A 26,129-nucleotide genomic window follows, 5' to 3' on the forward strand; every position below is an offset into this window, starting at 1 on the left:
TTTTCTCTAAAATGCTTTGTTTCCGAAATAATTGCGTGCGTTAATTAAAATGGCTCACCCTGTATATATTCATTTATTCTTGCCCTATGCGGGGTACAAGAGGACCACCGCTCCTCTCACAATCATTTCCTTCCTTCCACACAACATCTCGCCGCACTCTACCGCCGCACGCTATCGCCGCACGCTACCTCCGCACGCTACCGCCGCCGCCACCGCCACACTCTACCGCTGCACTCCGCCTCCGCACATCTCACACTACCTATCACCCTACTTTCCGTCAACCAACTCTCCCTTACCCTCTCTCTCTCTCTCTCATTCCCTCTCTCTCTCCCTCTCACACTCGTCCATCGTCTGTTCGTCCCCTGTCTCTTTTCCCTCCCCCCACCCCTCCCTTTCCCTCCCCTCCTCTGTAATTTCTTTATCCACCCTTCCCCCCTTCCGTCCTTTTCCAAAATCTCCAATATTTTATCCCTGCCCCCCTCCTCTCCTTCCCTCATACATATCTCCACCACATGCTCCCACGTTTCCTCCGCCAAGCCACATAACCTACACCTCCTTTTTTCCTCCCCCTCCCAATATCTCCCTTGCCTCATCTCATTTCCCAATCTGAACCTCGCCACCCTTATCATTCTTTCCTCCTTCCTCTTTTCCTACAAATACTTCGGAATTCCCAAAACTCTCACCTCTTTATACCACCTATTCCATTTTGACTTCTGTACCCTCTCAAATCTCTCCTGTCGCTGCACCTCAATATCCCTCCCCTCTATTTCCTCTCTCATTTCCCTTCCTTCTTCCCTCCTCCTCCTCACCCATTCCGTTGACACCCCCCTCTCCCTATAAAAATCTCTCCTCTCCCTCTCCCATTTTGAACCCCCTCCTCTCCTTTTCTCTTTACCTCCTCCCAATATTTTCTCGCTCATTCTCCCCCTCCTTCCTTCTCTAGCCTTTCCTCATATCCCATCGCCCGCCTTCCTAGCCTTGTCCTCATCTTTTCCCTTTTCCCTTCCTCCCTTATCATATACCCCGGCGTTCTCCCATCCAACCCTAAAATCCATCTCATATATCTTTCCTGTACTCTTTCAATTTTATCCCATTCCCTCCATCCCCATATCTCCGCCCCGAACGCCACTACACTCTCCCTACTAACCATTCAAAAATCTTCATTCTTCTCTCCCAATCACCTCCAAACCTCCTCTTCCCTATCCCCCACACCTACCCCATCACCCCCATCGCCTTTTTCACTCTCTTCTCTACATGTGCTTCCTGCCCCCCACCTTTTCTAAATCTGTAACCCAAGTAGCCCACCTCCTTCACTTCCTCTATCTCTTTTCCCTTCCACCACCACTTTACCTTCTTCCTCCTTCCTCTCCCCCCCCGAACCTGATCACCTTCGTCTTCTCCGTATTCAGCACCAATCCCTTCCTATCTAAATAAGTCTCCAACCTTTTCATTATCCATCTCATACCCTCCTCCTCCTCTGTTAATACCACCAAGTCATCCGCGTAACCCAACACTTTCAGTTTTTTACCCCCACGTCTCACCCCCTTCACCTCATCCTTCCCCAATCCCTCCTCCATATCCGCTACCAACAAGTTGAACAGCAGTGGACTCAGCGGACATCCTTGCCTAACCCCCTTCTCCGTCCAGAACCTCTTCCCCATTCTTCCCCCTATCCTCACCACGCTCCTCGTCTTCTCATAAATTTCCATAATCCTCCTCCTTAATCTTGCACTCACCCCCCTCTCCTCTAAACTCCTTCCCAAAACCCCCCTGTCCACTGAGTCAAATGCCGCTCTCAAATCCACAAACGTTGCCACTATCCTCTTCCCCCTTGCTAACTCCCTCTTCACCACATAATTCAGGGTATAAATATTGTCAATCACCCCCCTTCCCTTCCTGAACCCCGCCTGCCCCTCCGGTAACATTCCCTTCTCTTCCATCTCCCTTCTCAACCTTTCCGCCAATACCATCGCGTATATTTTGTACGCTGTCGGCATCAACGTCATCCCTCTATGTTCCTCCACCCTTTTCGCCCCCCTCTTTTTCGCAATTGGCACTATTATGCCTTCCTTCCATCTCTCCGGGAACCCTCCCCCTCCCCACACCCTCCTACAGATCTCCCCTATCGCCTTTCTCACTCCCTGCTCTCCCCATAACCACGCTTCATTCTGTATCCCATCCTCCCCTGCCGCCTTTCCTTTTTTCAATTTCCCGATTGCCCTCTCCACTTCCTCAAACTCCATTTCCTCCTCCCCTTCCCTCTCTCCTAACCCCCCTCCACCCCTTCTCCCTTCTCTCTCTGAACCACCCAACAACCCTCTAAAGTATCTATCCCACTCCTCCATCCTAATCTCCTTATTCACCTCCACCTTCCTTCTTCTCTCCCTATTGATCACCATCCACACTTGCTTCTGTGTTCTCGCCTCTCTTGCCACTTTCAACCATTCCTCGTTCTCTTCCCTCCTTTTCCTCTCTCATATCTCCCTATATTCCCTTCTCTCTCTCCTGTAATCCTTTCTACCCCTATTTTCTCTCCTCCATTCTTTCAATGCCCTCTCCACCTCCCTCTCTTTCCTTCTACACTCCCCATCCACTAACCTCTTCTTCCCCCCTTCCTCCTCCACTTCTTTACTTTAACCGCTCCCTTAATTCTCTCTATCAACCTTTCCAACTCTTCATTTACTCCCCCCTTTCCCAACTCAATCTCCTCCGTTCTCTTCCTAAATTCCTCCCTTGCCCCCTCCGACCAATCCACTCTTTCCATCCTCTCCTCATCCTTTTTTCCCCTCTACCCCCTTTTCCCCATACCGTCACCGATTGATGATCCGAATCTATCTCATCCCCCACTTCTAATCTTTCTACCGCTTCCCACGCTCCTCTATCCCCCATCACGTAATCAATTACCGTCTCTCCCCTCTCTCCCGTAAAAGTCATCTCCCCCTCCATACCCCCCTCTTTCGCCACATTCATTATACCCCATCCCTCTCTTTCCACCCATTTCACCAACTCCATCCCTTGCCTATTTACCCCCTTATCCTTTGATACCCTTCCTTTTCTTTCCTCTCCGTCCTCCAATGCCTCCCTCTCCCGTCCTCGCATTGAAGTTTCCCCCTATTATCTACCTTTTTTCCCCTTTCCTCTCCTCTGCTTCCTCTTTTAACCTCCCCAGAACCCTCCCCAACCTCTCCCTTACGTACACCGTCCCCACTTTCCACTTTTCCCCTCCCCATTTTATCTCTTTTATCATTAACCCTTCCTCCTCCATTCCCCCCTTTCAATCCTTTTCTGATCCCCATCCAGATACCACCTTTTGCTCTTCCCCTCCTACCCTCCTTACTCGGCCCTTGTATCGTTCACTCGAACTCCCCTGGTATCCTCTCTTTCCAGCTTTTCCATTCCTCCTTTTCCACCCATGTTTCCACCAAACCTATCACATCCCACTCCTTAATTCTCTCCCAGAACTCCTCATCTTTCCCCCTCACTCCCGCCACATTCCAAAAACCAATTCTAAGCCTCTCCTTTCTCCCTTCCCTCTCCCTCCTTCCTGAACTCATCCTTCCTCTCCTTTTCCTCCTCCCCTCCTCCTCCCCACCCTTTCCTCCTACTTCCCTCCTCTTCTTTCTCTTCCTCTACTCTCTTTCCTTCTCCTCTCTACTATCTCCTCCTCTCCATCCCCTTTCTTCTCCTCTCCCATCTATCACCCTCTCCTTTCCCTTTTCCCATCTCCACCATCTTCCCTCCATCCATATCCTTCCATACCTTACCCATGCCCTTCTGTTGTCCCTCCTCTCCCTCTTCGCCATCTCCTCTAGCTTCCATTGCATCGCTCTCTCCTCCCTTGTCCAGTCATCCTCCACTCTCACCACTCCTCCTCTCAATGCGACCTTCTTCTTCATTACCTCCATCTTTCCCTTCCTGTTCTCCATCTTGATTACCACCATCTTTCTCTCCTTCCCATTATCCCTTCCTATCTCCTTAATCTCCTCAATCCTTGCACTTACTCCCAATTCTTCCCATATCTTCCTTATTGCCCCTTCTATTCCCTCCCCCCTCACCTCTACTCCTTTTACTACCACATTCCTCCTCCTTCTCTCCCTTTCCTCTAATTCTCTCCACCTTTCCAAACCCTTAATCTTTGCCTCTAGCTCTCCCCCTCCTTTCTTTGTTACCCTTCCCCTTTTCCCCTCTTCCTCTTCTTCCCACCTTCTTTCCCCTTGTATCCTTACTCCTTCCATTTTCCTCTTAATCTCCTCTATCTCTTTTCTTAACTCCTCTCTTTCCCTCCTCCAGCACTCCTCCCTTTCCTGCATCTCCTCCTTCATCTTTTTTATCTCTTCTCTTATCCCCTCCTTCTGCTCTTTCATCTCCTTCCTCATCCCCCGCATCTCTTCCATCAATTCCCTAAACATATCCTTTACCCCCTCCTCTCTTACCGGCGGTCTTTCCGTCATTCTATTCCTCTTAAAAATATCCTCTTCTTTCCTTCTCCCAGCCTCTCCCTCCTCCCTTTTCCTCTTAACATATTCATCCAAGCTCTTCACGCTGCTCACACTTGCGCTCCTCTCTCTCTCCCCTCCTCCCTCTATCTTATCTAACCGTCCCGGTTTCCTTTTATTCTCATTCTCCTTCCTATCATCCTCCATTCCCACTTCTATAGTTGCCTCTCTATTCCCACTGCCTATTCCCTGCCTCCCGTTACTGCTCCGACCTACGCTCTCCCCTCTATACTACCGCTAGTCTATGCCGCTCGCTACTATTCCGCTACCACGCTCGACCCTCTACACTACCCTATTCCATGATCCACCAACTCTACGCAGCACCTTCTTATCCCTTTCTTTCCTATATTCCCTTCCCCTCCCCTCGCGCTTTATCTTCTCCAGACCTCCTTCACCTCCACTTCCTCCTCCCAACCCTATCCTTCCTCTAACCACTCTCTAACCCACACTTTCACCGTCTATATCGACTCTCTCTCGCTACACGTGGCACCTGCTACACTACCGGAAACGGAAGTCTATATATATATATATATATATATATATATATATATATTGTTACATCCGCGACGTCGACTTCGAGATATATATATTATTACGTCCGCGACGTCGATTTCAAGATATCGGAGCGCGTCTAACGCAATCGGCACTCGCGGACAGAGCTGCCAGATCCGGGACGGATTGCACAACATGCAACCCGTAGTGGAGGAGGTAACAGACATGTGAGCTCGGCGCTTCGGCTAGCTTCGGGTAGTAGAAGAAGACAGAATACAGTTTTCTGTCTCCTTCCTACCAAGCTGACAACGAAGGCGACGGCGACGGGCGACGCTGCTTATTTCTCGATATCTCGATATGACCCATAGCGTTTGTCTCTTACAGCTTTTTATATTATATATTTTTTCATATAAAAAATCAAACCATGTAATATTTATAAACGAACACACACACACACACACACACACACACACAATATATATATATATATATATATATATATATATATATATATATGTATATATATAAACGAATTGTGAGAATACATGTTGAGCACGTTTGTCGAAAATGGTTTTGCTTTTATGATAAATTTCATGCTAAAATTTGTATTGTAATAATTCATTTTTAATAAAAAGAATAATTATTTATTTCTAATTCAATTTATTTTTTAATTTGTTTTTATCAAATAAAATATAAAATAATATTATTTATTCAATTTAAAAACGAAAAATTATTTAAAAAATAATAAATTTTTAAATCAATTATTTATCACTTTACATAATTATATTTTATTGTACACAATACAAATTTTAACGTGAAATTTCTGATAAAAGTAAAACCTTTTTCGACAAACGTGCTCAATAACGCGTTCACAATTCGTTTATATATATATATATATATATATATATATATATATATATATATATATATATATATATATATGTATGTATGTATACGTATGTATATGTCGTTTTTAAATCTTATATAGTTTGATTTTTTGTACGTAAAAATATATAATATAAAGAGCTGTAAGAGACAAACTCAACGCTGTGGCTCATATCGAGATATCGAGAAATAAGCAGCGTCGCCCGTCGCCTTCATTGCCTGCTCGATAGAAAGGAGACAGAAGATAGTATTTTCTCGTCTTTTACTCTCTTACTCTTTTACTTAATATATAATTAATCTGAATTAATATATAATTATAATTATACATTAAACTTTCTTTCTATACGTATATATTTATACACACAAACGATATACAAATGTATACTACACATACGTTTACGGCAATTTTTAAATTATAAAATAATGAGTGGTGATTTTCCACACCACCCATGGGGTGTCACCAGTGGCGCGTTAGGTTTTTATATGTGGACCTTCGCCTGGAGCCCTATTATACCACGTTATATTGTATTAGATAGGAAGAAAAAAGGATAAAGGAAGAAAATGGGATAAATAAATATTTCTTAAATTATTATTATTTTTTGTATTATTTATTTTTTAAAATATTTGAAAGAATAATTATAATAATAGGAATAATTGATATAGTAATAATAGTAATAATTAATAATTATAATAATAGTAATATTTAATAATAGTAATAATTTTTTATTACTGTGTTCCCTCGGCCGTCTCTGCCCAGTGATGCCAGAATGCCCACGCGAGCACCACGCAACCGAAGTGGAGGGGATAACACGCGCAAGCGCAAACCGCATACCATGAGAGCCGGCGCCTCGGCTAGCTTCGGATAATAGAGAAGGACAGAGATATCGTTTTCTGTCTCCTTCTCACTTCCCGCAGCCGGCGACGAGGCAACGGACAATGCTGATCGCTTTTCGTTGCTTCTGGCCTCTCGCTACTTAATACGCGTAACTGCGTTAAATGTTTTTTACAGCCTTTTTATATTAATTCTTATGTATCATATTGTATACTATGTATGCATTATGTATTATATATTAATAATATATTAATAATTTTGAGATACGTATTTAAATTATTAAATAATGAAATGAGATATATAATTATAAATTATAAAATTATTACAACTTATAATTATGTATCATTTAATAATTTTAATATACGTATCTTAAAATCATTAACATATAATATATAATGCATATACAGGGCGATCCTGAAAAACGATCCGTCTATAAAATGACGTATTCCTGACACCATTCTAAGACAATTTTTCCTTTACCAAAATTTGATTTGAAGCGTAGTTTTTGAATTATGAGCAAAAATAGTTAGTAAATCACGCGTCGGGTACAGAAGGCAGGCAGGAGCGGCGCGGCGTGCCGCGAGCGCGGGCGCAGCTGACCGCCCGACGGGTGATTATCACCGCATGAGTCGCTAACTATTTTATCTTATAACATAAAATTATGCTTTAAATAAAATTTTGGTAAAGAAGAAAATGTCTTAGAATTACGTCAGAAATACGTGTTCCTTAAAATAACGTTATTTTAATAATGAAAAGTTGTTCCGGATCGCCGGCCGTCCGACGTTGCAATCAGCTGATTGCTACACGCGATGTGTGTATGGCGGAGTGTGTGCGTAAGAGAGAGAGAGAGAGAGAGAGAGAGAGAGAGAAAGAGAGAGAGAGAGAGGGAGGGTAGGAGGGACAGACATTCATACACACGCACGCACTTTTTTTCTCGCTCTCTTTCTCTCTTTTACGCAACACTCATACACTCTCTCATTCAGTCTCTCACTCACACTCTCTCGGTCACTAACTCACTCACTCACCTGCTTACCCACTTGCTCACTCACCTTGTAGCAGCGTAGCGAATCTTCATGCTATGTATTGTTGTTATCTGCTGCACGGTTATGATTGCTAGAGATGCGCGACACATCGAAATTTTTTCGATTATTAGTCTCACACTCGATTGACACAATACAGATTACACGAAAACGAGTTTACTGTTTATTCACTCACTATTGATTTATCGATACCAAAAATTACTTTCAAAGAAACGCGAATGCAAACAGCACATGACTCGACGCGAAGCGACGGACCGCGGAGACTGCGCGACCACAAGAGTTATGTTGCCAGAAACACGACACGCGACATCTAACAAACGACTTGCGCGTGGCGCGTGATTGACGCGAGATAAGACGAACGATCGGCTAAAACCTTCGCATTGCGAATGCGGTAGAAAACATGAAACGTATAATGACATACTTAAAAAATTAATTATTTATTATAAATAATAACTATTTTTAATTATAATAAATAATTATTATTTTAAAAAGCATGTGTTGTACGTTATTACGTTTTCGAAATTATTGCATTCACGATGCGAAGATTTAAGTCAATCGCAAGAATAATGTAATTAAAATTACATTATTGTAATTAAAATTACATTATTCTTGCGATTGACTTAAATCTTCGCATCGTGAATGCAATAATTTCGAAAACGTAATAACGTACAACACATGCTTTTTAAAATAATAATTATTTATTATAATTAAAAATAGTTATTATTTATAATAAATAATTAATTTTTTAAGTATGTCATTATACTCTCTAAATTTCTTAGAGTGAAATCTAACTCCAAACGAGTGAATATTCACTCCAAGTGATAGTGAAAATACTGCCACTCGTAATTAGTGAACATTCACTTTTCACAAAAGTGAACTGTTTAACTCTGAACCTAAAGTGAATGTGTCACTCGGTTCGAAGTGAATAATTCACTCGATCGAGAGTGGAATCATCACTTTCGTCAAGTTATTTTTCACTCAATTACGAGTGAACAGATTCACTCTTAGGAAGTGAGATTCTAGCCATCTTTCATTCTTCTTTCCGTTTTCTAATAATAAGATAACATGTTACGTATATGACGTAAAGCTTCGATTAGTTGAAATGAGAAGCAATCATTGCTTTTTATTTGAACTAATAGAAGCTGCACATCGCACGTAGCATGCTATCTGTGTAAAAGCCGATTAAGTCTCCTTTTTTCTTGTCACAGTCATATAAATGTATTTAACGTTACACGCAAAAAGAAACATGTTTACAATCTTACGAAAACTTTTTTGCTATAAAAAATAAATAAAATTGTAAATTTAACATGACAAAATGACATTTAAAAAAATAAACTAGATGTCATATTAATTTTATGGCTATTCATTATTAAAGCAAAAGTTTTCGAAATATACTATACCAATCTCTCTGATCGCAAGCATCATTTTATGAACATTATCTTTCAATATATTTCGTAATTTGAAGTATCTATTTTCTTGCTTCTAACATTGATAATCAAAATAACTGCGACAAGAAATCAGAAGCTGGAACTAAAATAATATTTTTATGTTAAAAGGCAAGTATACCATAAGAAATAGGTTAAAAATAACACAAGTTATAAGAGAACAAATATTTATATTATCAATTATGTATAAGATTATATATATTAACATATAAAATTATGAGTATTGTTAGTATATTATCATAGTATCGAAATATTCTATTATAGTTATTATACTAAATATATTTTAGTTATTAAATATATATTAAATATAAATCTGAATCACAAAATATAGATTTCTTATATGAAAATAAAAATTATATAAAATAAATCTGAATCACAAAATATAGATTTCTTACATAAAAATAAAAATTATATGAAATCTAATCACATGGGAGTTAAATTTAAGTATATTTTAAATTTCTTACATGAAAATAAAAATTATATGAAATTTAATCACATGGGAGTTAAAAATTTAAGTATATTTTAAATTTCTTCATCATCATAATCGGATGATCTGAAAAAATAATTAATTTATTATTTCTCAAATAAAATATTTAACTCGTATATAGAGGCTTGCAAAAATTTATCACATTTCTTATAAATTTATTTTAAAATTAAAGTGAATAATTTTACAAACGCTAAAGAGAAAAAAGCTGAAGTGGCACAAATTAATGGATAACAATAGCACATACTTTAATTGAACGCATATACATTTTTTGTTAGTATTAAGTAAATTAAAATAACCGAAAATCTCTAATATATTTATCTCTCTATATATATTATATGTATATACTTACTCATGTAAATGAATGCTTTTGTTTGTAGATAAATTTTTGAGAGTAACATCAAATGCTACACAACATGCTTTGGGTTGTATTAACTGTAGTATGCAACCAGTGATAAAATTATAAAAATTAATCAAATCTGCAGAAAAATGTACATCAAAACAATAATGCAGTTTCAATAAAATATCAAAAGCTTGCAAGCCATTGCTTCCAATTTCGATTAAATGATCATCTGCCTTAATATAATATATTCCTTTTCTTTCCTCACTAGTCTTACTACATATTAAATAAGGTTGCACATTTTTATTTTTATTATTTTGCGAGCATTCATTTAAAAATAAATCATCTTGTGCCTAAAAGTATAAATATTAATTAATTAATATTTATCCATGTTTATTGAATAAAAATGCTGAGTAAAATGATGCTTTTAATTAGAAGAGAGATACATACATTTTTAAATATGAGTAAACTTTTATGTGGGATTGTTAATCTTGAGCATAAAGTTGAATATTCCACTGAGTGTCTTTTCTTCTTCATTGATGTTATCTCTGTGTCCTAAAATATATGTATAAAAACTTTATATTAAAATATATTTTTTATTAGAATAAATAATTATACATATTTATATATTATTTACATTTTTCTTTTTACTTTTGGTATAATTAGGAGACGGCAATAAATGCGGTAATAAAATTAAAGCTTTCATATTATCTGTAAAAATAAAGTAATGATTATTAAGATATATACTCAGAGAAATCTTGTAGATTATCTGATTTATTTTATTACCTTCAATATCATTAACATGTAGTAGTAAATATGGTGCGTTCAGGGAACAATATTGTAAAATTCTCGGCACGTAGAAAGTAGTAAATTGTGCCAAAAACTTATCATTATCTGGAAATTCAGCTAGAAATTCTCTGTGAATCTATAAAAAACATTAATAATAAGGACAACATTTATATATTAAAGACTTAAAAAAGATAAATAAAACTGTTTCCAACCAATTCGCCTTTATAATCCTTAAAACGTGGGTACATTTTTAAAATGTCACTCAATGTTAGTTCTTGATCAGATTCTTTTATTTGTTTTTGGCGATTACATCTCGTTTCATCGCTCAGTCGAAATATATCATCTTTATTTGTTTCATTCGGCATTTTTAAAGCAAGCTCAGCAACCTATGATAGTGATAATTATTGATCTAACACACTATTTCATTATCCTAATTGTATATAATTATATTATCAAATAATATTTACCTTTAATGTAAATATATCTTCTTCCAAATATTTTTCTTGTTTTATATCTTTTAATATTCTTGATTTTTTTATTTTTAATTCTTTAGAAATAGCTTTTCTTTTTTTAGATGGACTTAAATGTTTTCTCATGGTTTTTAAACGATACTCTATAAAACCCTGATTTGTTTTATTATCATAAAAATGTTCCTAAAACCAACATAAAATAGAAAAAATAGGTTTATGTATATTTCAATTTTAAAATATATAAAAAGTCTTCTTACGTAGCCGTTTTCAGAAAGAGTTGATCGAAGTTTCGGAAACTGTGTAATAATTTGCCTCGCTAATTCGATTTTTAATTCGTGTGATGGATATCTTTAACAAGAAAAATAAATATAATCATATCTATATATAATATTACGTAAATATTGTTTATACTATAAATCAATAACAAAATATTATTACTTACAAATTGTTATTGTTAAGTTGTATTAAACCCGCACAACAAATTCTTATAAGTTCTTGTCTATTAGTAGGGTGAATAATACCTGAATCTAAAATATTGATAAGTGATGGATTTCTTTTAGATTCTTTTTCGTTTTCTTTAATCCAGGATCTAATATCAAAATCTCGATGTATCTATAAACAACAATTATATGTCATAGAAATATTAAATAAAAATATTAAATGTTTATATTTTTAATATCAATTTTTTACCTCCTTGCTTTTATTTTCAAAAGGAACTAATGCTTTTTGGCATTTTGGACTAGACGAATTTTCTGTTGTAGATAAAATATTTTCTTTATTTTGTACGTTTTCATTGTTAAATATTTGGTTCTGCGTATTTAATTGCACTAAATTTACTTCATCAAGTAAAATTTCCTGTGAAGACTTTCATTCATATGTATGATTAATAACTTGTACTAAATGTGTGTGTGTGTGTGTGTGTGTGTGTGTAAGGTATATAAGAATAATCTTTGCTCTTACCACATTATGGCAAGCATTAATTAAATTTAATATTCTTTTCCTTGGGCCAATCTTAATTTTAAGTTCTTTCAAGTCAATTTCAGTTAATTCCATGAAGGCGTAACCGTCAACTCCTTCATCTAAAATATAGAATTTAACTTAAAGAAATGTATTTAAAAAGTTAGAAATTTTGTAATAATAAATACAACGGACATGTACTAACTATATTCTGATGTCTTTATGATGTCCATATCTTTGTATTTTGATATCTCCCATATCATTTATAATATAATTTTATATTAAGCTTTTACAGTGTGTAGATTAAATAAAAAGCAAATGTATATATGTACAAGATATTTAGATGGATGAATTAAAATTTTAATATACATAAATATATGAATAAAAAATAAAAAATTTGTGATTATATACAATGATTATATACAAGATATAGTTATAAAGTATTTTTATAATAATATATGATGAAGAACAATGTAAGATAAATTAGTCTTAAAATCAGTCCATAATGCAAATGGTTTTAGATCACATAACTCATCAGTGTTTATAAATCTAAATGAATCTAACTTAGGATGCACAAGATAAGCATTTAATGATTCATTATAACCAAGATACTGCCATTCTTCACACCATAACCACAGTTCATTGTCTTTTAGTATTATTAATTCTTGAATACAACCAAATGTAATTTCACTATTTTTTTGTACTCCACTGTCAAGAGCAACAAACAAACCTTTTCGATATTCTATACTGTAAACCTCTGCTTTATCAACTTTAATAATTTTGTCTTTACTCTGATATTTCATGTGATATAATTGCTGCCAGCAATAAGTATTTTCAACATAAACTTTTGATCCGTTAACATATTTTAATTTGATTCTTGGTTCTTCATTAGTACCCCAAACTGCGCACTGAGATAACTGACAATAATTACTTAAGGTTTTTGTAATATTTTTAAAATTACATACAATAGATCCATATTTTTTTAAAACATTATGTTTCGCTTCAAATCGTAAACAATTTAACCAACGTAAAGGACCAGAAAAAGATATACACTGAGGGTAGTGAGTTAAATGATGATGCTTATTAATTGGACTTATAGCTGGAAATAATTCTCGGAATAAACAATTGTGTTCTTCGATTAATTCTGATAAATATGGTAAAATAGAGTGTCTTAATTTTGGAGCGAATACTATTTCGTTTATTCTATTCAATATTAAAATTAACGATAGATATTTATCATTTTCAGGTATTAAGTCTGAAACCAAAAAAGGAAAAACTTTTAATAAACACCATGTTTGTACAGCAGTTTGTGAAAGTTTGTAATCTCTTTGATATCTAATAGAAGCCGAAGAAAAATTTGCGGAAGGTTTATTTTTATTTTCTGGTAAACCATATTGAAATAAATTTATTCTGTTGTTAAACAAATCTATGTTAAAATTATAATCGCCACAGGTATTATAATGATGTAAAACCAATTTTAATTCCATTGGTGCGATACCTTCTAAAATATCGTGCATAGGATCAAAGACTAAATTATTTGTACAATGAAAAAAGCGAGAAGAATGTAATGCACTATCTTCTAAAATACCAGACTTTGTTTTAGAATGTTCAATTTCTTTTAATGTTCGTTGAGTATTTATTTCTTTTAATTGTTTGTTATGTAGTTGTTTTGTACGTAAAGAAACAACTTTTAAATTTCTATTATTCTTGAAATCATCTCTATTGATCATGCAGAGTCTACAAAAATATTTAGCAGATGGACTTAAAAATCCCAATAACTGATGAGCGGCCAATCCATCAGCACAAACTGCAGCAATACTTGCTCTTAATATAAAATGTGTCCCATTATATATAACATTTACACCATTGTCACTTTCAAGTTTACTTAGATCCAGCAAAAATGGTTTAAATATAGCTTTCATGCCATATTTTTGTATGTCAGCAGTATGACACAAACTAAGAATATGAATTCCTCCTAAAGAAGAGTTAATATATTGAGGCAAATTTTGAATTACAAAATAAAAAGCTCCAATTTTGTGAGGATGAACTTTAGAGCCCAATGGATTATTAACAACTACATCATCATAATATAGTTGAATCCTTAATGCATCTGGATAACGTTGAAAAAATGGATGTTGTTTATAACTTATTCCATCTCTAAAAGTTACAAGTAAATTATCTGAACTGTTTTGTTCAACACAAACATAATTCCGCATTGACGAGTGAGACATTATTAATTTCAATGTTTCTATAATTGGGACATACTGAAAAGTTTCATAAATTTTTTTTTGTCTCCACATTTGTTCTTTTCTATCAAAATATTGCTGCAGTCTGAATCCAAGAGGTATTTCGACTGAATCTATATAATGATAAATATTCTTGACTGCTTTTATTTGAGCTTGTAAGGTATCCATTTTTTCAAATAAATTATCAAAATTTAATTTATTTAATAATTCCTGAACATCAGGAGACTCTATGTTTATATTCTGTTTTTTACAAAAATTATGCATTTCCTCGCGAATAAAATCTGTAACATCTGAAACTAAACACTGTGTTGCATTAGTTATAGCAGTTATAGCCGTACCAGTGAAATTGGATAACATTCTCAAGTTTGCTATAAATTTTTGTGCACTCTTAGAAATATCAAATTCTTTTGACTCTTGAAAATTAATACTGTCTTGAAAATTAATATTGTCTTTATTTTCACAAAATTCATGTATTTCTTCTTTTGAATGTATTTCGATTTTTTCGGAAATATTATAATTATCAGAATTCATTGAATGGATATCTGAATCGCATATCTCATCAGAGACATGCCATTTTTTAATATGGCGAATTAAAGAATCGAATCTTAAAAAATGTTTATCACAAGTATCTTGTTTGCAATAAAACCCTGATGAATAAGATCTGCTAACCATTATAGCATGATGACGACGGAAATGCAAAGAATATTGTCTAACTGTAGGTAATAACATTTTACATTTGAAACATTTAAATAAAGTCATTTTTTATAATATTTAAAGTTATCTTGTAAAATTTTTTATTAAATTGAAATTAAATTTTTTATTAAATTTAAAAGTAAAACAAACAGAAATAAAGATATGTAAATGTACACAAAAACTAATCACTTTTTAACTTTAATCTATTCTCGGGTATCTGTAATACATATAAAAATAGTACATGAGAAAATACAAATCAAACTGAAAAATTGTAGCTGTAGCTGTGTTTCAATATTTAATTTAATAAATATATATAGCTCACATCTACACAAAGAGATTAGAATATAATTCGTCAGAACTATATAACGTTAGTATAACGTTAGTATGTAATTGTGTGTATAATAAATATATTAATTATAAATTATTCTGACGAATCATATTCTAATCTCTTTGTGTGGATGTGAGCAATATATATTTATTATAATTTCCAAAAATATTTATTTATTTATTAAATTTAATATTGAACCGATGAAATTGTCATTAAATATTATAATATATATTTATAGTTACATCATATTAAAATCCGTGTGTTTTTCAAGTGGAACTATTTTAAATTACTATGATAATAAAATGACATTAAAAGCTAAAATAATTTACACAATATTATATATTATAAGACTGGACTCTGTAAATATTGCTCGAAGAATAAATTTTTTCCTTATATAATTTAATTTCCAAAATATATTTTTAGTATACAGAAAACTTTTATTTTTTTAATGTACTTTTTAATGCTTTAAGAATTAATGGTATGTGTGTAAATGTTGTCTTTTTTTACAAATTGAATCAAATCTTACCTTTTAAGATGTTGACGGCGTCTTCCGAAATTCCATTCTGTATGAGAAAGTGTTTCAATTGTTCCGTACTGTTTAGAGTCTCCTAACAAAGGATAATTTATTTATTATTATTTTAATAAACGATTATAATCGAGATCTCACAGCGCGTGGTATGTATTTGTCGATTTAGCAAGCTACAAGTCATTAGATTATTTTTCATTATAGCTATTTGTTTATCGATATACAAGCCGAATGTAACAAAACTACATGTACGGCGAAGCACATGCTGTGAGATCTCGATTTATATATCATTTTCTTGTACATAACTTAGTTTAGTAAGAAATACAATCTAATTAACCTATAACTAACCTATAAACTAATCATTCTTTATGACATGCTATACGTTGAACTTATATAATTTATACATATCGATAAATTAACTACATAAATTCTTATAGACACTTACCTCAGGAAGATACGTTGGCATTTCTGTGAAAATTGTAATCTAAGAAATTGTAATCTAAGGAACGTAATAGCACACGTGGTAACGTCGCGAGACAATACGACAGTATTGCTAATGGCGCGCATGGCGGACTCATGCGCGCCATGCGCGGTTCACATGCGCGTCACTCACTCTTGACGAATAAAAATTTTCACTCTATACTACATAGAGTGAAAATATTCACTCTACAAAATAGAGTATACATATTTTCTCTACTTTACAGAGTGAATTTTTCACTCTACAACAAAAAGTGAGAAGAATTCACTCCTATGAGTGAAAAATCACTCTAACTAGAGTGACTCGACCTGTCACTCAATTTTTCGAGTGCATTTTCACTCTAAGAAATTTAGAGAGTACGTTTCATGTTTTCTACCGCATTCGCAATGCGAAGGTTTTAGCCGATCGTTCGTCTTATCTCGCGTCAATCACGCGCCACGCGCAAGTCGTTTGTTAGATGTCGCGTGTCGCGTTTCTGGCAACATAACTCTTGTGGTCGCGCAGTCTCCGCGGTCCGTCGCTTCGCGTCGAGTCATGTGCTGTTTGCATTCGCGTTTCTTTGAAAGTAATTTTTGGTATCGATAAATCAATAGTGAGTGAATAAACAGTAAACTCGTTATCGCGTAATCTGTATTGTGTCAATCGAGTGTGAGACTAATAATCGAAAAAATTTCGATGTGTCGCGCATCTCTAGCAATCATAACCGTGCAGCAGATACAACAATACATAGCATGAAGATTCGCTACGCTGCTACAAGGTGAGTGAGCAAGTGAGTAAGCAGGTGAGTGAGTGAGTGAGTGACCGAGAGAGTGTGAGTGAGAGACTGAATGAGAGAGTGTATGAGTGTTGCGTAAAAGAGAGAAAGAGAGCGAGAAAAAAAGTGCGTGCGTATGAATGTCTGTCCCTCCTACCCTCCCTCTCTCTCTCTTTCTCTCTCTCTCTCTCTCTCTCTCTCTCTCTCTCTCTCTCTCTCTTACGCACACACTCCGCCATACACACATCGCGTGTAGCAATCAGCTGATTGCAACGTCGGACGGCCGGCGATCCGGAACAACTTTTCATTATTAAAATAACGTTATTTTAAGGAACACGTATTTCTGACGTAATTCTAAGACATTTTCTTCTTTACCAAAATTTTATTTAAAGCATAATTTTATGTTATAAGATAAAATAGTTAGCGACTCATGCGGTGATAATCACCCGTCGGGCGGTCAGCTGCGCCCGCGCTCGCAGCACGCCGCGCCGCTCCTGCCTGCCTTCTGTACCCGACGCGTGATTTACTAACTATTTTTGCTCATAATTCAAAAACTACGCTTCAAATCAAATTTTGGTAAAGGAAAAATTGTCTTAGAATGGTGTCAGGAATATGTCATTTTATAGACGGATCGTTTTTCAGGATCGCCCTGTATAATATACAATATAATACATAATAATGAATGTGCCGAACGATTGCGTCGTGCGCGTTGCGATATATCGAAGTCGTTCTGCAGACGTAACAATATATTTCCAACAATAACGACAACAAACTGACCACTTATATGTGCATCGTGATATTAATATTTATTATTTATTTGCATCGTGACAATAATATGAAAATAATATAAATGAATGGTGATTTTCCTCACCACCCATGAGGTATCACCAAAGGCGCGTTAGGTTTTTCATTTTAGAGTGTGGACCTTCACCTGGAGCCCTATTGTACCACACTTTAAATAATATTATATTGTATCTGAAATAGAGAAAAAAGATGAAGGAGGGAAATGTAAATATAAATAATTAGTTTACACATTATTTAAAGACTGTTTTTTTATTTTTATAATATAATGACATATTTTATTATTATTTATTATTATTTATTATTATTTTATTATTATTAATTAAAATAATAATATTTTTTTATTACGGGGCCACCGCGGTCCCTCATACGGCCTCGAAAGCCTCCGCGCCTCTGGTCGCCTTCTATGCGGCCTCGGCCCATTTGGCGCCGGGCGTACCATCGGGCACGCGACCAGCCGCCTGGTCCTCTTCTTCGTATGTCTGAAAAATAAACATTAACACAAATAAATAATAATGTTCATCATAATATCATGCAAAACAAATGACTCTCTTAAAATAAATAATATATAATACATACTATTTGTTGGCGTCGGTGTCGATGTCGACGTCGACGGCGGCTGCGATTCTGACTGCGGCTGCGGCTGCGGTTGCGGCTGCGGCTGCGACTGTTGCTGCTCCTGTTGATGCTGCTGCTGATGCTGCTGCAGCAAATATTGCAACTGCTGGTGTTGCATTTTCTGCTCCTCCAGCACATGTTGCAATATTTGCTGCATATTATTTGCAGCATCATTTTTCTCGCATTGTGCTTCTTGGCTCATTTCGACTTCTTCTGTAAAAATAAGAAATACATATATGTTAAAATTAAAAGTTCTCAATACTTTTGTAATGAATAAGATAATAATAATTTGATTTATTACTTACGAGACATGCTGATTGCGTCTAGTTCTTGCAACATATCACAGCGAAATGAAGCACTGTCGGTATTTGTTCATTTGTTTCATGCTCATTTGTTATATGCTATTTCACTTCTTTACTTATTGCACGGCGCATCTGTGAAATAATCTTATTGCTTTGTGCTTGCTAGTATTATAATATATACCTTGTGCTAGTAATATATTTCACGTGCCTTGTGCTTAGTGTTCAAGAAAGAAAGTGAGAAAGAGAGAGAGAAAGAGAGAGAGAGGAGAGAGAGAAAGAGAAGCTGAAATAATCTTGATTGTAAGTCCCAATTGTTTTTCAATTCTTACATATTTTTATCTTCTTCATTTTCTTTTATTCATCCTTCTTGAATTCTTTGTTTCTGCCTATTTTGTTAATAAAAATGTCTGATGAATTAAGAAAAAAACCTAAACGAAGTTTCTAGGAAGCTTGGCTTACTAATGATGTAATTAAATCTTGGATACGTAAAGTATCTTCTAATGATAGTTTGTATCATTGCACCATATGCAATAAAAATATTTCTTGTAACACACGTGTTTTGAGGCATGCGGATTCTGCGTCTCACAAAAAAAATATTCAGGAAAATATTTTATCTTTAAATGATAATAATAAAAATTTACATAAAAATATATACCAAAAATCTACATTTCAACCACAATGGATGGAAATCGAATTATTTAAACCGTGGTTACGTGAAGTGCCACATAATGAAAGTTCATTTTTTTGCACTTTTTGTGATAAATCTATGGTTGGTGATTTATCACACATTTATCGTCACGCAGAATCCAAATCACATATAAACATGTCTGAAAAAAATAAAACAGAAACAAAGAACATAGATATAGACATGATAGACGACCCGCTTTTGCCGTTTGATGAACGTAAAAAAGCAGCGGAAATACATGCCGCTTTAATTGCAGAAAAAAATATACCTCATCAAACTGCACAAGAAATTTTAAGCTTTTTTCAACACGTAGGGCAAAATCCTAATGTGTTAAAAAAAATGAGCATGGGTCGAACTAAATGTAGAAATATAATTTCCAATGTCTTGTATCCTGTTGAAAGTGAAAATGTCGCTAATAAGCTTCAAAACACAAAATTCTCCGTTTTTATTGATGAAACATCAGATATTTGCAACGAAAAATGGATGACATTTTTCGTTCGATACATTGATCCCGAGACATTAGATATTCGCTCACAATTAGTCAAATTAATTAATATTGATGCGAAAGATTGTAGTGCTGAAAAGTTATTCCATGCATTTAAATCTGAAATGTGGAAATTACAGATTCCCTTTTTAAATATTGTTGCCCTGTCATGCGACAATGCATCTGTAATGATAGGGAAACATTAATCGTTTAAAACCAAATTAGAAGAGATGTGCCAACATGTATTAACATTTCCGTGCCCGTGCCATTCAACAGCGTGAGCTGCGCACGCTGCATGTGCGAAAATACCGTCATTTTGTGATGAATTCTTAAAGAAAATAGCTAATTACATTAATAGCAGTCCAAAACGGTCTTCAATTTTTAAAGAATTTTGCGATTGCTTTCAAGAAAGTAATCGCAAAATTTTAAAATTAAGTGATACGCGCTGGCTATCTCATCACATATGTGTTGAAAGACTTCTTGAATCATGGAATACGATTAAACATTTTCTACAAGAAATGGTTGTGAGCGATAAAAAAAATCTGGAGAATATCTTTTGTCTATGATGGATAATGTAGAAATGAAAGCTTATTTTCTTTTTCTTAAATATATTTTACATTTTTTTAATGCATTCAGTGCATTTTTCCAATCAACAGAAACAAGAATTCATTTATTGCAATTTAAATCAGTTAATTTTCTCTCTCAAATCTGCCAAAACTTTGTTAAAAAAGAATACCTACAAAATATAACTACAAATATGGATTTTTCACAGAAACAAATTCAGAAAAATATAAATGAAATTTTTGTTGGCTCACAATGTGAAGTATATCTTAATAATTTAGTGATAGAAGATCATATAGAAGCAGTTATAACCATTCGACAAAACTGTTTACAATTTTATGTAACTGCTGCACAGGAAATACGTAAAAGATTGCCTATTACACATAATTTTTTGACAAAATTACAAGTTTTTAGACCATCTATATCTTTATTCGATAGTAATAGAGAAACATCGTTTCAGCATGTTTCTTTTATTGCTAAAAAACTTGGTGGTTTCGATGAAGAATCCTTAAGAAAAGAGTGGCTTGCATTATCAACAGACTAAACTCTAAAGGAAAAAGAAGATCTATCAAAATTAAAATTTGATGATATGTGTAAAGGAATCTTACAGTACCAGTTGTCAAATAATACTTATAAATATCCTACTTTGAGAAATGTTCTGAGTGCTGTTCGATCACTTCCTAATTCAAATGCAGATCCGGAGAGAACGTTTTCAATTTTAACTGATTTAAAATCAAAAAAACGCAACAAACTTTCTTCGACCACTGTTAATGCTACTTGCGTTATAAAATCAGCACTGAAAACTAGAGCCGAAACAGCTATAAGCATGACAATAACCAAACATCATTTGTCTCGAATGTTATCTGACAAATTATATGTAGCTAACCCTAAAAAAGAAAAAAGTAGTTTAACATTATATGGAGCAGATGACGATGTCAGTTAACCGTTTACAACGCAATAATAATAAAAGAAAACAAATACTTTATAAATATGTAAAAAATATCTAGTCATTAATTCACACCAGACTTGTAAAATATTAATTTGTAAAAAATATCTTGTCGCAAATGGACACCAAACTTGCAAAATATTAAAAAATATCTTGTCGCAAATGGACACCAAACTTGCACAATATTAAAAAATATCTTGTCGCAAATGGACACCAAACTTGCACAATATTAAAAAATATCTTGTCGCTAATGGACACCAAACTTGCACAATATTAAAAAATATCTTGTCGCAAATGGACACCAAACTTGCAAAATATTAAAAAATATCTTATCGCAAATGGACACCAAACTTGCAAAATATTAAAAAATATCTTGTCGCAAATGGACACTAAACTTGCAAAATATTAAAAAATATCTTGTCGCAAATGGACACCAAACTTGCACAATATTAAAAAATATCTTGTCGCTAATGGACACCAAACTTGCAAAATATTAAAAAATATCTTGTCGCTAATGGACACCAAACTTGCAAAATATTAAAAAATATCTTGTCGCAAATGGACACCAAACTTGCAAAATATTAAAAAATATCTTATCGCAAATGGACACCAAACTTGCACAATATTAAAAAATATCTTGTCGCAAATGGACACCAGACTCACAAAATATAAATATATAAAAAATCTCTTTTTAAAAGACAGAACTTCTGCATAAATGTATGTAGTATAGATAATTATGTAGATAGATTAGTAGAATATAATATTATTTAAAGTGTGGTACAATAGGGCTCCAGCCGAAGGTCCACACTCTAAAATAAAAAACCTAACACGCCTTTGGTGATACCATGGGTGGTGAGGAAAATCACCATTCATTTATATTATTTTCATATTATTGTCACGATGCAAATATATAATAAATATTAATATCACGATGCACATATAAGTGGTCAGTTTGCTGTTATTGTTGGAAATATATTGTTACGTCTGCAGAACGACTTCGATATATCGCAACGCGCACGACGCAATCGTTCGGCACATTCATTATTATGTATTATATTGTATATTATGTATGCATTATATATTATATGTTAATGATTTTAAGATACGTATATTAAAATTATTAAATGATACATAATTATAAGTTGTAATAATTTTATAATTTATAATTATATATCACATTTCATTATTTAATAATTTAAATATACGTATCTCAAAATTATTAATATATTATTAATATATAATACATAATGCATACATAGTATACAATATGATACATAAGAATTAATATAAAAAGGCTGTAAAAAACATTTAACGCAGTTACGCGTATTAAGTAGCGAGAGGCCAGAAGCAACGAAAAGCAATCAGCATTGTCCGTTGCCTCGTCGCCGGCTGCGGGAAGTGAGAAGGAGACAGAAAACGATATCTCTGTCCTTCTCTATTATCCGAAGCTAGCCGAGGCGCCGGCTCTCACGGTACGCGGTTTGCGCTTGCGCGTGTTATCCCCTCCACTTCGGTTGCGTGGTGCTCGCGTGGGCATTCTGGCATCACTGTCTCTGCCTCGATCTCGTCCGCCTCGACCTCGGCCGCCTTCGCCTCGGCCTCGGCCGCCCCCTCTGCCTCGGACGCCCCATCCGCCCCTATTTTTTTGGTACCAGCGGGCACGGGACCGTCCGCCTCCTCTTTTTTTTTGTTTGTTTTCTAAAAAATAAAACATAAATAATAAATAAATTATAATAATACATATATATAATTTGATAACATAAAATTTAATATAAAAAATAATATACTATTTTGCTCCTGCTGTGGCTGTTCCTGTGAGTGTTCTTGCTGCTGCTGCTGCTGCTGCTGCTGCTCCTCCTCCTCCTCCATATATGTTTGTAGCTGTTGATGCAACAATTGATTTTGATGCAACAATTGTTGCATCAGCTGCTGCATATTTGGTCTTTCTTGCAGCACCAGCGCATCCATCTCGGCGTTTATATCTTCTATAAAATTATTAATAAAGATTATTTACGAGACATGTTGCTCTTCGATCTGCTTCGACCTGTCACCGTGAACGTGAACTGACACTGCATTTATTTGTTTCATGCTGTTTCATTTGTTTTATGCCGTTCATTTGTTTCGGGGCGTTTTCATCAGATAATCTTGTCGCCTTGTACACTCAAGTAAACGTATTTTTTTATACGTGATTTGTAAAATCTTGATGTTCAAGAAACTGTCACAATCCCGATTGTGAGTTCTGATTATTTAAAATATCTATATATATCTTTATCTTTTTTCGTCTTTACCTTTTTTGATCCACTCTTCCTTGATTCTTTATTTCTGTCTATTTTTTGTTTCATAAAAATGTGTGATTTGTCAAGAAAAAAACTTAAGCGAAGCTTTTCAAACGCTTGGCTCAATGACGATCGAATTAAACATTGGATACGCACAGTATCTTTTGATGAGAGCTTATATCATTGCATTATATGCAATAAAAATATTTCATGCAACACACATGTTTTAAGACATGCGGATTCTGCGTGTCATAAAAATAATATTAAAGAAAATACTCCGTCTTTATTAAATATTGATAATAAAAATTCAAATAAAAAAATATCCGCAACAATTAACATAAATTTAAAGAAGAAATTTAAAGAACAATGGTTAGATGTCGAATTATTTAAGCCATGGTTACGCAAAGTGTCACGCGATGAAAATTCATTTTTTTGTTCATTTTGTGATAAATCTATGGTTGGTGGTTTATCGCAAATTTATCGTCACGCAGAATCCAAAGCACATATAGAAATATCTAAAAAACATGAAACAGAAAAAAAGAATACGAAGGAAAATATAAATATAATAAATGATTCAGTTTTGTCGTTTGATGAGCAAAAAAAATCAGCAGAAATTCGGTATGCGGCATTAATCGCTGATAAAAATATTTCGCATCAAACTGCAAAAGAAATCCTTAGCTTCTTTCAAAACATAGGAAAAGATCCTAATGTATTACAAAACTTGAGCATGGGCAGGACGAAATGTAAAAACATTATTACAAATGTTTTATGTTGAAACAGATCGTGTCGTCAATAAGCTTCAACATACAAAATTTACAATTTTTATTGATGAAACATCTGATATAACAAATAATAAATGGATGACATTTCTTGTTCGTTACGTTGATCCAGAGACATTAGATATTCGCACACAATTAGTTAAATTAGTCGACATTGATGCTAAAGATTCAAGCGCAGAAAAGTTGTTTCAGGCATTTAAATGTGAAATGTGGAAATTACAGATACCTTTTTTAAATATTGTAGCCTTATCATGCGATAATGCATCTGTTATGACAGGAAAACATTTATCGTTTAAAAAAAAATTGGAAGAAACATGTCCACATTTATTAACATTTTCATGCCATTCCTCCGCATTAGCAGCGCATGCTGCTTGTTCTAAAATACCTGCATATTGCGAGGAATTTCTAAAAAAAATTGCTACTTATCTCAATAGCAGTCCAAAACGTTCGGCTATTTTTCTTGAATTTTGTGAATGTTTCCAAGAAACAAATCGCAAAATATTGAAATTATGTGATACACGCTAGCTTTCGCGTTATTTATGTATCGAAAGGCTTCTTGAATCTTGGGATACAATTAAATACTTTCTTACTGAAATGGTTGTGAGCGAAAAAACAAATTCTGGAGAATATCTACTGTCTATGATGGGCAACATAGAGATGAAAGCTTATTTTCTGTTTTTAAAATATGTTTTAAATTTCTTTAATGCATTTAATGCATTCTTTCAAGCATTAGAAACGAGGATTCATTTATTACATCCAAAATCTGTAAATTTTCTTTTCCAAATCTGTAGAAATTTTTTAAAAGAAGAATATTTAAAACCATTTTCTACAAATATTATATTCTCACTGAAAGAAAATCAAAAAGCTATAAATGAAATTATTTTGGGATCAGAATGTGAAGAATATTTAAATGAAAGGTCACATAAACATAGTTAGAATTGTTCGAGAGAATTGTTTAACATTTTATGTGACTGCTGCGGAAGAAATTCGTAAAAGATTACCTATAAATAACATATTTTTATCAAAATTACAAATTTTTCGGCCATACATAAGTTTATTTGATAATAATAGAGAAACATCATTCAATGATATTTCTTTTATAGCTAAAACTATCGGCGGTTTTGACGAAGATGGTTTAAAAAAAGAATGGATTGCCCTACCATTAGATTTTATAATGGAAGAAAAACAAAGTTTTTCTAAATTAAATTTCGACAGCATGTGGAAAGAAATTTTACAAAGTCAATACAATAATCTTGTTAAATATCCCAATTTAACAAATGTTATAAATACTATTAGATCGCTTCCAAATTCAAATGCCGATCCGGAGAGGATGTTTTCTCTTTTAAATAATTTAAAAACGAAAAAACGTAACAATTTTTTGTCGGCTACTGTTAATGCAATTTGTGTATTTAAATCTGCATT

The 26,129-nt window shown here is 34.1% G+C and overlaps 1 protein-coding gene across 5 annotated transcripts; it reads right to left on the bottom strand.

Annotated features, from left to right (window-relative positions):
- Window positions 1-9,399: 9,399 nt before the first annotated feature.
- LOC145971769 (uncharacterized) lies at window positions 9,400-16,608 on the bottom strand. 5 transcript variants are annotated; one of them, XM_083099783.1, is made up of 13 exons: window positions 16,469-16,608; window positions 16,024-16,105; window positions 12,234-12,352; window positions 11,964-12,137; window positions 11,716-11,885; window positions 11,531-11,621; window positions 11,271-11,456; window positions 11,016-11,189; window positions 10,801-10,939; window positions 10,652-10,725; window positions 10,465-10,569; window positions 10,027-10,367; window positions 9,402-9,743 (listed from the first exon to the last, which is right to left on the bottom strand). In XM_083099783.1, the coding sequence occupies exons 1-13, from the start codon at window positions 16,487-16,489 to the stop codon at window positions 9,713-9,715; spliced, it is 1,707 nt and encodes a 568-aa protein (XP_082955909.1). In that variant the 5' UTR covers window positions 16,490-16,608; the 3' UTR covers window positions 9,402-9,712. The 5 variants fall into 5 exon arrangements, 4 of the variants coding, with proteins under 4 accessions (XP_082955912.1, XP_082955909.1, XP_082955910.1 ...); XM_083099786.1 differs by lacking the exon at window positions 11,964-12,137 and having other exon boundaries at window positions 9,400-9,743; XM_083099784.1 differs by lacking the exons at window positions 16,024-16,105; window positions 16,469-16,608 and adding an exon at window positions 12,436-12,678 and having other exon boundaries at window positions 9,403-9,743.
- Between the last annotated feature and the right edge of the window lie 9,521 nt (window positions 16,609-26,129).

This window comes from Camponotus vicinus, unplaced genomic scaffold (genome assembly GCF_025532165.1).
Source record: "Camponotus vicinus isolate PSW18456_S1 unplaced genomic scaffold, iyCamVici1.0 SCAF_5, whole genome shotgun sequence".
In the NCBI taxonomy this organism is placed as follows: Eukaryota; Metazoa; Arthropoda; class Insecta; order Hymenoptera; family Formicidae; genus Camponotus; species Camponotus vicinus.

Excerpts from the sequence above, each read along its gene's own strand:
- LOC145971769 (XM_083099783.1), bottom strand. The coding sequence starts at position 16,489 with ATGCCAACGTATCTTCCTGAG. Across the intron at positions 11,622-11,715 it reads CAACTTAACAATAACAATTT|ATATCCATCACACGAATTAA; the intron begins GTAAGTAATAAT and ends TTCTTGTTAAAG. Across the intron at positions 10,726-10,800 it reads ACATGTTAATGATATTGAAG|ATAATATGAAAGCTTTAATT; the intron begins GTAATAAAATAA and ends TTATTTTTACAG.